A 15,543-nucleotide genomic window follows, 5' to 3' on the forward strand; every position below is an offset into this window, starting at 1 on the left:
CACGCAAAAGACCAAATAAAACGTCCAGTTTTAAGGGGTATCCAGTTTAGAGAGATTCTGTTCTGTACTGATATTTAAAAAGAAACCTTAAAATAAAACCCACCGGTTTTGAGGAAATTTCGGTTTACTGGGTGTCCGGTTTTCAAGAGTTTTACTAAATGCCACCATTTTCTTCACGCCGGAACAAGTATAATTTTGCAATTTAATGGGATAGTACATTTTGGCTTTACTTAATGTTTGTATTTAAAGATATATTTAGAAGACAAATTCTTTTAATTTTTCTCAGCTTGAAGACATTGTTCTTTTGCAGTTTTGTCCTCGTGTTTACTTCAGTAAATCGTTTCATTGTATTATGCCGTCTTGTACTCGACATGACATCGCTTGTCGGCAGTTATGCATTTTACCTTTGGGTATGAAACCTTTAAAATGACAGTAGTTTTTCTGCTCTTTCATAATTCTTATAGACAGTGTTCTTCTTTGACCACTTCAGTCTGACGGCTGTCATCAGTAATAAAAGACTTACTGGACTGTAAATTTCGGATATATTTAAAGATTCTGGACATTGTAAATGATCGACCTCTTGGACTAATGAGGGTTCTTCCGTGTGATGTTCTTCAAAACTGGATGGCCAGCAAAAAAGGTTTTTAGTGCAATACTCATAGCAGTTACGATTTTGAGGCATTGCCGAATCCAAGGGGGAGGGGGGGGGGGGGGGGGGGGGTAAAGGAGTATAGTGACCCCTCCCCGCCCGTATGAAGTGTCTTTTTAATTACCTTTTTTTAAATTCATCATCCACAATATACAATACTGACTTGCCCTGACAAAGCCGGGTTCCCAGGCATCTATAACACTACCTGACCGGCCTCGGTGGCGTCGTGGCAGGCCATCGGTCTACAGGCTGGTAGGTACTGGGTTCGGATCCCAGTCGAGGTATGGGATTTTTAATCCAGATACTGACTCCAAACCCTGAGTGAGTGCTCCGCAAGGCTCAATGGGTAGGTGTAAACCACTTGCACCGACCAGTGATCCATAACAAAGGCCATGGTTTGTGCTATCCTGCCTGTGGGAAGCGCAAATAAAAGATCCCTTGCTGCTAATCGGAAGAGTAGCCCATGTAGTGGCGACAGCGGGTTTCCTCTCAAAATCTGTGTGGTCCTTAACCATATGTCTGACGCCATATAACCGTAAATAAAATGTGTTCAGTGCGTCGTTAAATAAAACATCTTTCTTTCTTTCTTTCTTTCTTTCTTTCTATAACACTACCTTGCCCTGACAACGCGGGGTTCCCAGGCATCTATAATACTACCTTGCCCTGAAAACGCGGGGTTCCTAGGCATCTATAACACTACCTTGCCCTGAAAACGCGGGGTTCCCAGGCATCTTTAACACTACCTTGCCCTGAAAACGCGGGGTTCCCAGGCATCTTTAACACTACCTTGCCCTGAAAACGCGGGGTTCCTAGGCATCTTTAACACTACCTTGCCCTGAAAACGCGGGATTCCTAGGCATCTATAACACTACCCTGCCCTGAAAACGCGGGGTTCTCAGGCATCTATAACACTACCTTGCCCTGAAAACGCGGGGTTCCCAGGCATCTATAACACTAACTTGCCCTGAGAACGCGGGGTTCCTAGGCATCTTTAACACTACCTTGCCCTGAAAACGCGGAGTTCCTAGGCATCTTTATTTCAAGGTTTTTCGGTAAGCATTCACAACGAACACTGTTATCGTCTTTTTTATTCTATAAATAAAGTGCTGTTAAACTGTATACGTCTAGGTTTCAGAAGTTTGAAATATTGGCGTTTGGACAAAGTTATAACATTCTGCAAATGAAAACATACCATACCAGGGCATTTCCCCCCCCCCCCCCCCCCGGTCATTCCCCCCCCCCCCGGTCATTTCCCCCCTAGGTCTCCCCCCCCCCCGTCATTTCCCCCCTATTATAAAGAATTACTAGTACTATTAGTGATCAAAATTGTATTTTATTTAACTGAACAGTGGGATTACATCTGCAGATTGTGGGCAATTCCACGTAAGAAAAGCAACACACGTCTGTTGTCATAATCATTGACGAGATTCTCTAGTCGTTTGGTGACATCCCTGTACTGGCGGCGTTGTGGTGGTCCATCTTCGCCGGCCAGTGCCTGTGTCATGGCTACTTCTGTCTGGGACTGCTCCTTCTTTAAAACATCAAGGAACACCCCTCGCAGTGGTTGTTAGTGCGTGGCAATCCATCTCCAACTCTGTCATGGCAGTTCCACATGGAATGTTGAAATCTTGGTTCTCTCCTACCACGGCGTCTAGCTCGACCAATAAATAGTTTTACCCTTGGTGGATTTCAAGTTATCCATGGTCTGCAGTAAATGATATTTTTAATGTTTGTACTTTGTTATTCAGGGTACTGGACAGCTACAGTCACACTAATTACCTAGGTTGATTTCACAACTAACATCTTGATTGTTTCTTTACTGTAGTTCCTTACTTGCTAATAATTGGATTAAGAGGATTAGCAAGTAACATATCACTACTTCAAACATTGTTCTTTTAGTAGATAATACAATCCGTTGATCTAAGAAAAAAAGGAATAGGTGGCTATAAGGGCTTCTTCACAGGCAATTAAATCAAGAGGATTAGAAAGGATTAGAGGATTAGAAAGTAACGCTACTACTGCAAGGGAACCATTTTAGTGTCTGTTAAAACAGTCAATTTAAGTATTGAAGGGGTGGAGGGGAACTATTTTAGTGTCTGTTAAAACTGAGAATTTACCAGGGGGGAAATGACCGGGAGGAATTTACCAGGGGGGAAATGCCCGGGGGGGGGGGGGGGATGCCCTAGAACCAAACATACGATTAGCGTTTTTTTGTCTTTCCTGTAACGGTCTCTTTCCTGTCTGGGTTTCTGATTTGTCTTTTGCATACAATTAAAATTTCTGTTCAGTATCAGGATGTTTGTGTTTAAGTTTTTAAAAATGGCGACGTATTGTATCACTGTTAGAACCGTTTTTGATCATTGGAATTAGAAATTACTTGTATTTTATTATTTAGATTATCCATTCCCGTACATCCAAAATGTTTCTAGTCATTGTGTTGTTTGTAATTCCACAAAATGCATTGTTTTTATGATTCTGAAAACGCACGTACTTATGCGAAGTAACGGTTATGAAGACGAGCCCTGATCTATTTTTAGAGGGTATTTCCCCGTTTCAACGTCATAGACTCGTTTCGCTCTATTATAACGTTATCCAGATGTCTTACAGGTTTGAAGATTAACGAAAGGTAATGTCTATTTTCATGGGTTGAAATTAAGTCTGCAGCTTTAACATTTGTATTCTTCACACAAATAACATTAGTGAGGTCCGTGGTCTAGTGGATAAGCTGCTGAACAATCAAGCTGACGACAGTGGTTCAAATCCCGTCAAAGCTGGCTCACACTTTCATTTATCACCCTCTGCCTACCATTCATATTATCTTAATATAAAAACATTTTTGCCTCGCTTTCAATGTTTCAACCCTTTCTGTCAGCCTCCTCCAATTCTGTCTTGTGAGCTGTCCACACCATCGACGCATCGTCTACCTGTCTCAACTTCCTCCACGGGTGTGTACTTCCCTGCAACCACCTGGCATCCTCGTCCTCTGTCACTAATAAAGCTGGTCTGACCCACGCACTAACGACCGCCAGTAGTAGGGGAGCATAGTAGGTGGTTACAAGTGTCTATTAATAATGGCAGAAGTAAATACTGAACACTCTGCGACTTTAGCATGTGTATTCTTCACACAAATCATATCTGTCCGTCTTTGAGACTTAGAATCGAGATTAAAATCGTTATTGAATATTTCCCTGCATACATTCTGTTTCTGAGGTACAGTACCTTTTAAGATTCAACAAATAATATGTTGATGTTTTGGGGGTTTTAACCCAGAAATAGGTCCATGTTGATTTGATATACATATAGTCACGTCACTGATATTGAGAAACCTGACTGATCAGTGGATATAAAACTAAGTATACTAATACATTTAAATATTTGATTTTATTCTCACCTTAATGGTCATGACGAGTTCACTGTTCAGAGTTTCCCGACTTTCCAGTCGATCTAGCAGACCCCCTATGTCCGTTATAGTCCCGACAAGGTCAGGTTTACATTTAGTTAATACTCTTGTATACTGTTTTTCCATCTCTGAAACATAAACAACAACATACTATCAATACGTTATTCGAAACTAAATGTAATTCATATCCAATACACCATGCTGTACATGTATACATAGACGTCGGGAGCGGGAGAGGAACAACATGCGTCCCACCTCCGATGAAAGGCGATCTAAATTTGGACTTTAATTATTATTAAACTCATGAAGTGGCGACAGCGGGTTTACTCTCTCTATATCTGTGTGGTCCTTAACCATATGTCTGTCGCCATATAACCGTAAATGAAATGTGTTGAGTGCGTCGTTAAATAAAAAACATTTCCATTCCAGTTGATGAGCGCTTGACTCACACTATACAGGAATACAATTAATAGTCAGGACCTTACTTTCTTTTCTCTTTTTTTCTTCTTTTTTTTTTGGGGGGGGGGGAGAGTATATAGTAGTACTAGTGCTAATATAAAGTGCTCCTACTGGCAGTAGCTAGTGGGAATTTTCTTACTAACTCAGTTGGTAGAGCACTGGACTCTCATACAGAGGGTCTCTGGTTCGAATCCTCAGTAGTTCATTTTTCTGTTACAGAATATGATTACTATAATTAGCGAGATTTTATCATCTGCCTCTTCTTTACAGGTGTGCCCTAATACAAACAATTTTTATAAGTATTAATTGATAGCCTACGTGTGTGTGTGTGTGTGTGTGTGTGTAAATAGCCTATAATATTTTATTGGCGTTTTTAAAGGTCCTCCTCTATTTTAGAGTAATATCAAAATTGTCCATATTAAGGAAATCTATATTAAGGAAATCTTTTTCTGTCCCGTCTCTCGAGACTCGGGATGGACGTGTCCGAACCTTTTGTGGGATATGGGCACGTTAATACGAGTACTCCTCCACCTCTTTACATGGGGTGTGGGCTGGGGGGGGGGGGGGGGGGGGAGCAACGGCACGGGCGATCGAACGACCACACACCGCAGTTTAAAAAAAAGTTACACTGAAATATTAGGCTGTCCCCTCCCTGTCTAAAGGGACATACCCTAGTTTTTAAACACTAAGGCATATTTTTTACTATTATGACCGTTTTTGACAACTGAAATACTTTACTGAGATTTTATGGTTTAGATTCTCCATTTCCATACATCCGAAGTGTTTCTGGCCATCCTGGTGTTTTTAATACCACAAAATGCATTTCTCATATTTTTACAAACGCACGTGCGTCTGAGAAGTAACATTATGGAGTCGAGTTTTAGTCTATTTTTAGAGGGTATTTCATCATTTCAAAGTCACAAAGTCATGTTTCACTCAATTGTAACTTTATCCAAATCTTAGTGTGCATTTTCGTGGGCTGAAACCAAGGTCAGTCTCCCTTTAAGATGTCAACATATACACTTGGGAGGGCTAGAGGACACTCGAGCTATTTCTAACACCTCCCATCCCACCCCCACCCCCACTTTACATAATTAATTTCAACTGAAATCAAGTTTGTGTTGTGGTAAAATACGGTATAAAAAATTACGTTTATTTTGGAAATTATGAGCTAAAATATTTTTCTTTTTTTAACGTGATAAATGTAACATGTTACAGTGCTAAAAATTCAACTTTATAACAATACGAGTTATATGTTTATTTTTACAAGTGCATTAATTAGAATTAGTTATTTGATAATCTGCCGTGGTATCTACTTGGTTAGCGACTTGCCAATCAAACCAATTGGTGTCATCTCATTTCAACTTATTTTCGTGCTTATATCCAATTATGGTTCACGCACGCTGTCCTGGGCACACACTTTGGCTATCTGTCCAGGACAGTGGGTTAATTGGTTAGTGGTTGTCCATCTGTTAAGCACTAATTAAATATGTAACGAGCAATCACAGACGCAGTGTAGTTTAATTGTTGTCACGGGTATTGCAAGCGTCTGCATGAGTACACTATGACAACTATGTATTACATGGATACGTGTTTAGTATGTGTCTTATAAATAAGGATAATTTACCCATGAAACAGACTCGGGGAGAACAGATTCTGTTCACAAGCCTGGAAGATCCGAGTGACAGTTTTGTGTCATAATCATAAATTATCATTGCATGTTGGAGTTTAAAATAACAACCTGTAAACCAATTTGTGCCTTATGTTGTTCATTTAAACAAAACAAGAAAAATGTACACTGTGTAAATATTTGTTTAAAAATGTCATACATATTCTGTTGTACATTTCCCCACAGCGTTTTACATTGTTTTACATAATCATAATTTTTTTAATTTTAAATGGAAATAATCATTTTGATGTATTTACCTTGTTTGACACACAATAGCTGATTTTTAGTTTTGTGTTGGGGTGTCGTTAAACATCCATTCATTCATTCATCACTATTCTTGTCGAATTACAGGATAAATATAGAATACTAAACGAGTTTGGCGGTCATACCATGTCTATGAAATGAGTGGACAGTTTTGGTATCAGACGAGCGAAAGTGAGTCTGATACCAACACTGTTCACGAGTCTAAGCTAGCTTAGTATTTTATTTACTACAAACCAACTGCAAACAAGCCGCAACGCAGAAGTAAGCACATGTCGAGACCTCCTTAGCTACTACACGTTATTTTTCTACGAATTGGGTCAGCAAGTGATCTACGCCACGCTCAAGTCGCGCCAATATTACACTGGTTAGATACTGAGTGATTGTTATGACATTAGCAATATCTTACACTGGAGTGTAATAAACGTAAATAACAGGGAGAGTGGAACATTTCGCTCGGCTATCCACGCCGAGTTCCCCAGTTTTGCCTTCACGGAATAAAGCTGGTAATCTACTTTCTTTATACATGTACGTGCACTAAGCGAGGAAGCTGAGATACCTGTGCGGACTAACATTTTAAAAAGAATACAAAAACAAGCATGTTTGGATAGAGGCATGTCAATCAAATTACATAACAAACAAACAAACCAGTGTAGAAAGAATGTTCTGGAAGAGAAAAATCATATGTTCTATCAACAGCCTCATACGCTGACGATTCTATTTAAAGACTACCTGGAAAATCCTATTCGAAATTTATCACCGCGTCACTACATGCGCACGCGCATACATCAAGACATTTTAGTAACAAATACTGAGTAACACATACATACAGTTGACACATCAGCTCCCCCACCCCTACACACACACGCACACTACCACATTTTCATACCTTGTCAATTTGGGGTAACTTTTGAAACAGAACGTATTTCCGCATTCGCGAATCGTCGACCTGTTTCGAGAATCATACCGATACGAGGTCTTCCGAATAATTGGTATATTTCACGAATCAAACCACGGATGCACAAAAGTGTGTATGTGTGTATGTATGTATGTATGTTTGTATGTATATATGTTTGTATGTTTGTTTATATGTATGTAGGGGCGGGACGTAGCCCAGTGGTAAAGCGTTCGCTTGATGCGCGGTCGGGCTAGGATCGATCCCTATAGGTGGACCCATTGGGCTGTTTCTCGTTCCAGCCAGTGCTCCACAACTGGTATAACAAAGGCCGTGTTATGTACTATCCTGTCTGTGGGATGGTGCATATAAAAGTTTCCTTACTGTTAATCGAAAAGAGTAGCCCATGAAGTGGCGACAATGGGTTCCCTCTATCCAGATCTGTGTGGTCATTAACCATATGTCTGACACCATATAACCGTAAATAAAATGTGTTGAGTGCGTCGTTAAGTAAAAACATTTCCTTCATTTGTATGTATGTAATACTACATAACAAGGGCGGACCCACGGGAGGGGGCTTGCTCCCCCCCCCCCCCCCCCCCCACACACACACACAAGTGCCCCCTTTTTAAATAAAAAATTATTTACAACTTTTATTTCATGAATGCCAATTTTTTGTTTGTTTTATTGAAGTGACCTTTTCAGGAGTTTGTTCATTGCTCTTGATCCCCTCCCTAAAATGTTTTCTTAGTCCGCCATTGCATAAATTAGTACGGACAAAAAGGTTTGTTTTTCATTAGGCCATATGCGGTTGTGTCACTTAATTGGCGTTCATTGCCCTTGATCCCCTCCCTAAAATATTTTCTTGGTCCGCCATTGAATAAATTAGTACGGACAAAAAGGTTTGTTTTTCATTAGGCCATATGCAGCTGTGTCATTTAATTGGCGTGGCGTTTGGGAATACAAATGTTGATGCTCTTACACATCTTGTTAAGTTTACGTCTCTCGTGCACTGGAATAAAATCGGCTCCATTGTAGAATTTCCCATCCTAACTAGTGCCCCACGGCTGGTATATCAAAATCCGTGGTGTATGCTGTCCTGTCTATGGAAACGTGCTTGTAAAAGATGCCTTGCTGCTAATGGGAAAACGTAGTGGGTTTCCTCTGAAGACCACACATTAGAATTATCAATTGGTTGACATCCAATTGATGGTTAATTAATCAATGTGCTCTAGTGGTGTCGTTAATCAAAATAAACGTGGATTTTGTTGGTTTTGTGGGTGGGGGGGGGGGATTACTAAGGCAGACCATGACAACCTGTATTTGAAACATCCAATTTTATAAAACATTGCAAAATGACAACTGCAAATGTGTCAAAACTATTTTCACTTGGTTTCTAGAAGAAAGCAAATATTACTTTGCAAGTTTCGTCTCAACAACAAACTATTTTAAAGCTGCCATCTCAGCAATATTTTTGAGTTTTCACAGTTACGTAACGTTTTCAAAACCGTTTTTATTCATAACTCAGTTATAGGTAGTCACGTTTTTCTTAAAGGAATGCTCGCGCAAGGCCTTTAGACTGGTATGCATATTCAACAATATATATGTATAATACACATTATTGCTTAATATCAACAAGTATATTATTATATTTAATTAATAAAACGGTTAAATGTGACGGCTATTATATATAACGGGCGTAGCCATTTTGTACCATCCCATGAATAGGCGTACGCCCTCGGAAGAGACTAAATCGTAGACACTGTGAGTCGTCAGCTAGTGAGCGTCTACTGAATATTCATGAGCAAAAGGTTGATCAACATCGAGATTTTACATTGAGTAATGTCCTGGTGTATATATAAAAATTATTCCAACTGTAGATATTAATGTAACAAGTATTTAATAATATACAGAGTAGTTAATAAATTGTGTAATTGAATGTAACGTAGCGTATATCAATGTCGTTGTTTGTTGTTTTCCTACTCTCTTCTTTTGTGGTATAATCCCGCCGATATTTTGATGAATCTTACACTAGTGGTTAGGGTTATCTAAACCTGACAAAATTGTAATGCACGTCTGTACAACTTAATTTCATAAACAAATAAATAAACAACAACAAAAAGTATCCAACAACTACAGAATATATAATTTAAAATAATTACTGTATAAATGTGTACAGATCAAACCGATTAGAAAAATGTTGTCCACTACTTTTAATTATAATTATTTGTAATAACAATTGTCCTAAATAAAAATAATAACAACAACAACACAACAGTAGTTACGGTAGTTTTTTGGAAAATAATAAATTTAAGATTTCAGTAGGTTGGATAATAAATACATTATCTCACTACCAAGTACACATGAAGTCATCCACTGATGTAGTTAACAAATTACACACTTCTTGGCTAATGTCTATTTCTTCAAAGTAAACATCTACTTTTGTAGACACAAAATTAATCAATTACCTTAGTGATCAGAGTAGATTTCTATTTCTTTATTTTTTAAAGTATGACTTTTGTTAACTAAATTTGAATAAAGTACCACTGAGGGTTCATTTACCTTTAATATAGGATACATATACATACATACATACATACATATATACATACATACATACATACATATATACATACATACATATATACATACATACATATATACATCAGACCTGTCAACCCTCCCGGATTCCGCGGGAGTCTCCCGGTATTTGATCAAATCTCCTTTCCCCTGTGCGGGAGACAGTTTCTCCTTTTAAATTACATTTTTGTAAGTATAAAAAAAAATCGATCCTCTTTTGTCAAAATAACAGAAGGGAAGTAACTCTGCCTTTTTTTCTCATTCGGCAAATGTCGACTACTTTCGGCTTCTGAGAATGTAACAGGCCGAATTGTCCCGACTGTTTAACCTTTGCCGAAGTGAAAATTGTGGGATAGCCTATTTATATTGTTAAAAAAGCACATGGAGTTTATAAAATGACATGTAATTATAATGTTTGTTGTCATCGTAATGGCTACAATGCGTGTTGCCGCTAATTCAACAGGCTGTGTATTGACATTCAGTGTTGCCATATAAAAAAAAAAACTATCCAATTTAGTTCTAATAACACCTCTGAATTGTAAAATGTCTTCCCACTGGATTACATAATGCAACTATGACGAATCTGAACTGCCAGACTCCGAGTTGACAGCGATACACACGATGCATGTTAAAATCACATGTCACAGCAAGACAACGAAAAGACCAATTAGCTGTATAAACATACTTGTGTCAGTTAATTTTGTATGTTTGTGCAGTAAAATGTTGGTTATAAGGGTACACTTCAAGAAATTATTTTTGTACAATTAAAAAATGTTGTGTTTGACATTGACATAAAGTTACTCACGGAAATGGGTATAATTCCGGTATATTTTACACGATGTCCGTAATGAGGTTTTACTTATGATTAATGAAAATACAATGTTTATTGCATCATTATAATGATTTTAAATAAGTACCACGCCACCGTTCCTCATTATAGTAAAAACTGAATATTAATTTATAAGATTTATATAAATTTGTCTTTGGTACTTAGGTACACTAACCACAAATGATAATGTAACGCAACCTGTAAGGCTGTAAGTGTAATACCGTAAATGTACTAATTAAATTTTGTATTTCTTGTTCATGTTCTTAAAATTTTTGGATAATTTTTTTTTTTTTTTTTTTAAATATGTATTAAATCATAATAATATTTAAACTTTAAAAAAAAAAAAAAAAAAAAAAAACAATTAATATATTTTTTTTTTTTTTAATGCCAAGATCTAAGGTTAAGAAGTATATATGACATTATAAAGTATTCATATAACTTATTGTAATAATGTTTTTTTTTAAATCTTGCGATTTTGGGTTAAATTGTGTGAATTTAAAAATCTCCTGCTTTTTGACAAAATCTCCTGCTTTTTCAACACACACCTCCTGCTTTCTCTTGTCTAAAGGTTGACAGGTCTGATATACATACATACATACATATATACATACATACATACACGTGTGTGTGTGTGTGTGTGTGTGTGTGTGTGTGTGTGTGTGTGTGTGTGTGTGTTTAACCGGCCTCGGTGGTGCAGTGGTTAAGCCAACGGACTACAGACTGTTAGGTAGAGGGTTCGCAGCCCTGTACCGGCTCCAACCCAGAGCAAGTTCTTAAGGGCTCAATGGATAGGTGTAAGGCCACTACACCCTCTTCTCTCTCCCAAACCACTAACCAACTAACAACTAACCCACTGTCCTGCAAAGACAGCCCAGATAGATAGTTTATACATGATTTGTAAGTACATTCCGTTCGTTAATGACTGCTTATATATAACATGTATCTCACTAATGTGTTTACCCGACTTGCAGGATCGCCAATACGTTTAGTAAACGGTAATTCGATAAACGAAGGAAGACTTGAAATATTCCATAACGGAACATGGGGCTCAGTCTGCAGGGATGGCTTTTTTATACAAGAAATCGATGTTGTCTGTCGGCAGTTAGGTTTGCCAAGGTGTGTAAATATCCGATAAACCACAAAATACATGATTTACCTAAACGAACGAACGAATGAATGTTTATCGACACCCCAGCACGGAAAATGCATAGGCTATTGGGTGTCAAACTAAGGTAAATGAAGTGATGATCAAGATCGATATAAATAAATTAAAACCAAGTGTGAAAAAAATACAAATATCACAGGTAGGTAAATTGAACATTTATAATAAATGTACATAAATGTATCAAAATATACGTTTTATGTTGGGAAAGTTAAAAACACTGACCCTTGTGAAAAGGCAGGATAATGAATGTTCAGCAATTACAGGTATTTATTTATTTATTTATTTTAATATTTTTTGTACCGTTATCTTGCACATTAATGGCGTTTTGTTTAAGTTATCAGTTAGCATAAATCGGATGTCGTCCTGGTGTTTGAAGTAGCTTAAAATTAATTTTATACAAGCATATTATTATATATCCCCCCCCCCCCCCCCGGTCTCTCGGTCTCTCTCTCTCTCTCTCTCCCTCCCCCTCTCTCCCCCTCTTTCCCTCCCCCTCAATCTCTCTCCCTCCCTCCCTCTCTCTCAATATCTCCCTCCCTCCCCCCTCTCTCAATATCTCTGTCTCTCTCTCTGTGTCTCTCTGTCTCTGTCTGTCTGTCTCTCTCTCTCTCTCTCTCTCTCTCTCTCTCTCTCTCTCTCTCTCTCTCTCTCTCTCTCTCTCTCTCTCTCTCTCTCTCTCTCTCTCTCTCTCTCTCTCTCTCGTCGTGTATTACAATTACATAATTAGATACCTAACAGCTAGATGATAACTAGCTTAACGTGCCCATAACAGCTAGAGTTCAAAGTGTACTGCAGTGGGGGGGGGGGGGGGGGGGTTCTGTTCCAGCAAGCATTTGAAATTGTATTACAATTTTGAGTTTGGAAAAGGCTCAGGGCCGATCTGGCTTGACAACCTTGGCTGTAAAGACAGTGAAGATAGTCTTGATCAGTGTCCTTCAAATGGTTGGGGAAAACACAACTGTGATCACTCTAAGGACGTGGGCCTCGGCTGCTTCTGTAAGTTGTTCAGCTTAGTGGAACATGTTTCAGAGTTTAATTACAATCTACGCCGTTCGTTTTTTGTGTTCGCATTCGTATTTGTGTTTTCTCAGTGAAGTCACATGATTTATAAGCTCGACTAAAACATTTATTAGCTGTTTAACGAATTTGATCATAACATAGGGCGGGACATAGCCCAGTGGTAGAGTGATCAGCTAATATGCGCTAGGTCTAGGATCGATCCAGGTTGATAGGCCTAATGGGCTATTTCTCGTTCCAGCCAGTGCACCACGACTGGTATATCAAAGAATGTGGCTTGTGCTATCCTGTCTGCATGATGGTGCATATAAAAGATCCCTTACTACTAATTGGAAAATTTAGTGGGTTTTCTATCTAAATTTGACATCCAGTGGCCGATGATTAATAAATCAATATGCTACGGTGGTGTTAATGTAAAGTTTCTGCATGTAAAGGAGATCCTGAGTAATGGCAGTCCTCCTATAGACAACACACCTCACAGATTCAAGGACAAATTGTGATTTGCCCAAATTCAAGCACTCGAGTCAGCCTCGATGGTGTAGTGGTTAGGCCATCCGATCTAGTTTAACGACTCAGTGGATAGATGTAAGGCCAATACCCGTATACCGACTTCTTTCTCATTAACCACTAACAAGTGACCATTACCTGTCCTGGAGAGACAGTCCAGATAGTTGTGTGTGCGTAGGACAGCGTGCTGCAACCTTAATTAGCTATAACCACGAAACTAAGTATATATGAATGAATGAATGAATGTATGAATGAATGAATGATGGTTTTAGCATTTAGCCTAGATAAGCGAGTATACTGAAACCACTGTGGAGTATGATGCTTCGTTTGACAGAACTCGATGATCTGTTGTAAATGATTAAATTATACATATATAAATTTTGAAAAGAACAAAAACATTTACGTTTTTTTTTTTTAAATACATGAACAGGTTTTGGTTTTGGATCACTAAACAGACAGACACACAAGCACACACAGGACATACAAGCACATACAATTTGTTTTCTTTGACGCGATAAAAATCATTAATCAAAGAAATTAGCTTCTAAAGAACAGCAGATATGGATAAGTCTTCATACAGAGGACACTTCATTAAAATGTGTAATTCATCTTCAGTTAAAAGGCACACATGGTGCCTTCGCTCCTCTAAAGGTAAACGTTCGTATCTGCCGGTTTCTTGTCTTAAAGGTGCAACATAGCATCCGAACGTGGATAAAGCACTTCTGCGAAATCCTGTCAAAAAAGTTGAGAGATAAAATTCAGTAAAATATTCACTTTTAATATGTGTATAGGTTCTAAGTGTGCCACTATTCTTACTTATCACCACCCTGATATATGTCTGGTAACATGTACATTCATAAATAAACAATATCAGTACAGATAAAACCAGAGTAGAACCAGAGATCATAACCACAATCTTTAAAAATATCATACACCTTGAAATGCCAATTTGTACATCATACTAAAGAACAGTGTTCAGCCCAGTTAAACACCTCATTAAGTCTCTCGTCGAACGTTTTCTCTCTCACACTTTCTGTCTCTCTAATTCTCTTTTGTTCCATTGTTTCCGGCCTTTTCCATTTGTCTCTTTTTTATTTATCTTTCTGTCTTTCTCTTTACCTATATGTTTTATTATCTGTCTCTATATCAGTCTGCTCGCTCCAGCCAGTGCACCACGACTGGTACATCAAAGGCCGTGGTATGTACTATCCTGTCTATGGGATGATGCATATACTAATAGAAAAATGTAGCGGGTTTCCTATCTAAGACTATTTGTCAAAACTACCAAATGTTTAACATCCTTAACCGACGATTAATTAATCAATGTGCTCTAGTGGTGTCGTAAAACAAAACAAACTTTAACTATATCTGTCTCTTTGTTTCTTTATTTGTCTCTGTCTGTCTGTTGTGTGATTGATTTTATTTTAATTCCAGGATCATGCGAGATGATCTATCCCAGTACAGTTGTGGACCCGGAGAAGACTGTTGTCAGATACGAGTATCTAGATAAAGAAATGAACATTGATTTTGTGTTTGATTAATTGTTCTATTTCCAGCATCGTTTTGCAGATACTGTTATAACAATATTTATCCTGCAATCACTCTGTGTATTGTACAGATATGACGACTAGATAAAATTGTATATGTTCGGTCACTGACCAAATATTTAGGGTTTTTTGCGGACGGAACTAGTTATGATCAGCAAAGCTGTGTCATATATTGTTAAAGGCTACTTATTCTTTTATTTCCATTCGTCATTCTACCTTCACAGTGTAAAGCCGATGTGTAAAGATAGTATCCACTTATTCTCTCTATATATAAATGTTAGAGTGGCTTACGGAGAAGAATTGTGACCACATTTGATACAGTTTACTTGAAGATAGTACAACTATTTTTGAATGAGGCTAACCCACTTTAGAGGATAGTACAATTATTTTTGATGAGGCTATCCGACTTTAGAGGTCTAGATCAAGGTCAAAGGTTACAATTAAAAAATATCCAAAAAACTGTTGTTTGAAAGTACTGCATTAGGCACACATTTACCCTTTTTAGACGTTAAGATCAGAACAAGGTAAAAAGTCAAACTGAAATGGGATTCAAGAAATGCAAAAT

General features: G+C 38.1%; 1 protein-coding gene across 3 annotated transcripts in view; it reads right to left on the reverse strand.

Annotated features, from left to right (window-relative positions):
* Positions 1–7,414, reverse strand: part of LOC121382052 — a 17,098-nt gene extending 9,684 nt beyond the window's left edge. The window contains exons 1-2 of one of the 3 annotated variants that reach the window (XM_041511529.1): positions 7,328–7,414; positions 4,041–4,177 (exon numbers count right to left, since the gene is read on the reverse strand). In XM_041511529.1, the coding sequence (XP_041367463.1) occupies positions 4,041–4,175 (135 nt within the window). In that variant the 5' untranslated portion in view covers positions 4,176–4,177; positions 7,328–7,414. Of the gene's footprint in view, positions 1–4,040; positions 4,178–6,434; positions 7,051–7,086; positions 7,268–7,327 lie in introns of those variants that run through there. The other 2 variants (XM_041511528.1, XM_041511527.1) reach the window with 2 other exon arrangements.
* Positions 7,415–15,543: the final 8,129 nt, after the last annotated feature.

The sequence above is a fragment of the Gigantopelta aegis genome, chromosome 9, assembly GCF_016097555.1.
Source record: "Gigantopelta aegis isolate Gae_Host chromosome 9, Gae_host_genome, whole genome shotgun sequence".
Taxonomy (NCBI): domain Eukaryota; kingdom Metazoa; phylum Mollusca; class Gastropoda; order Neomphalida; family Peltospiridae; genus Gigantopelta; species Gigantopelta aegis.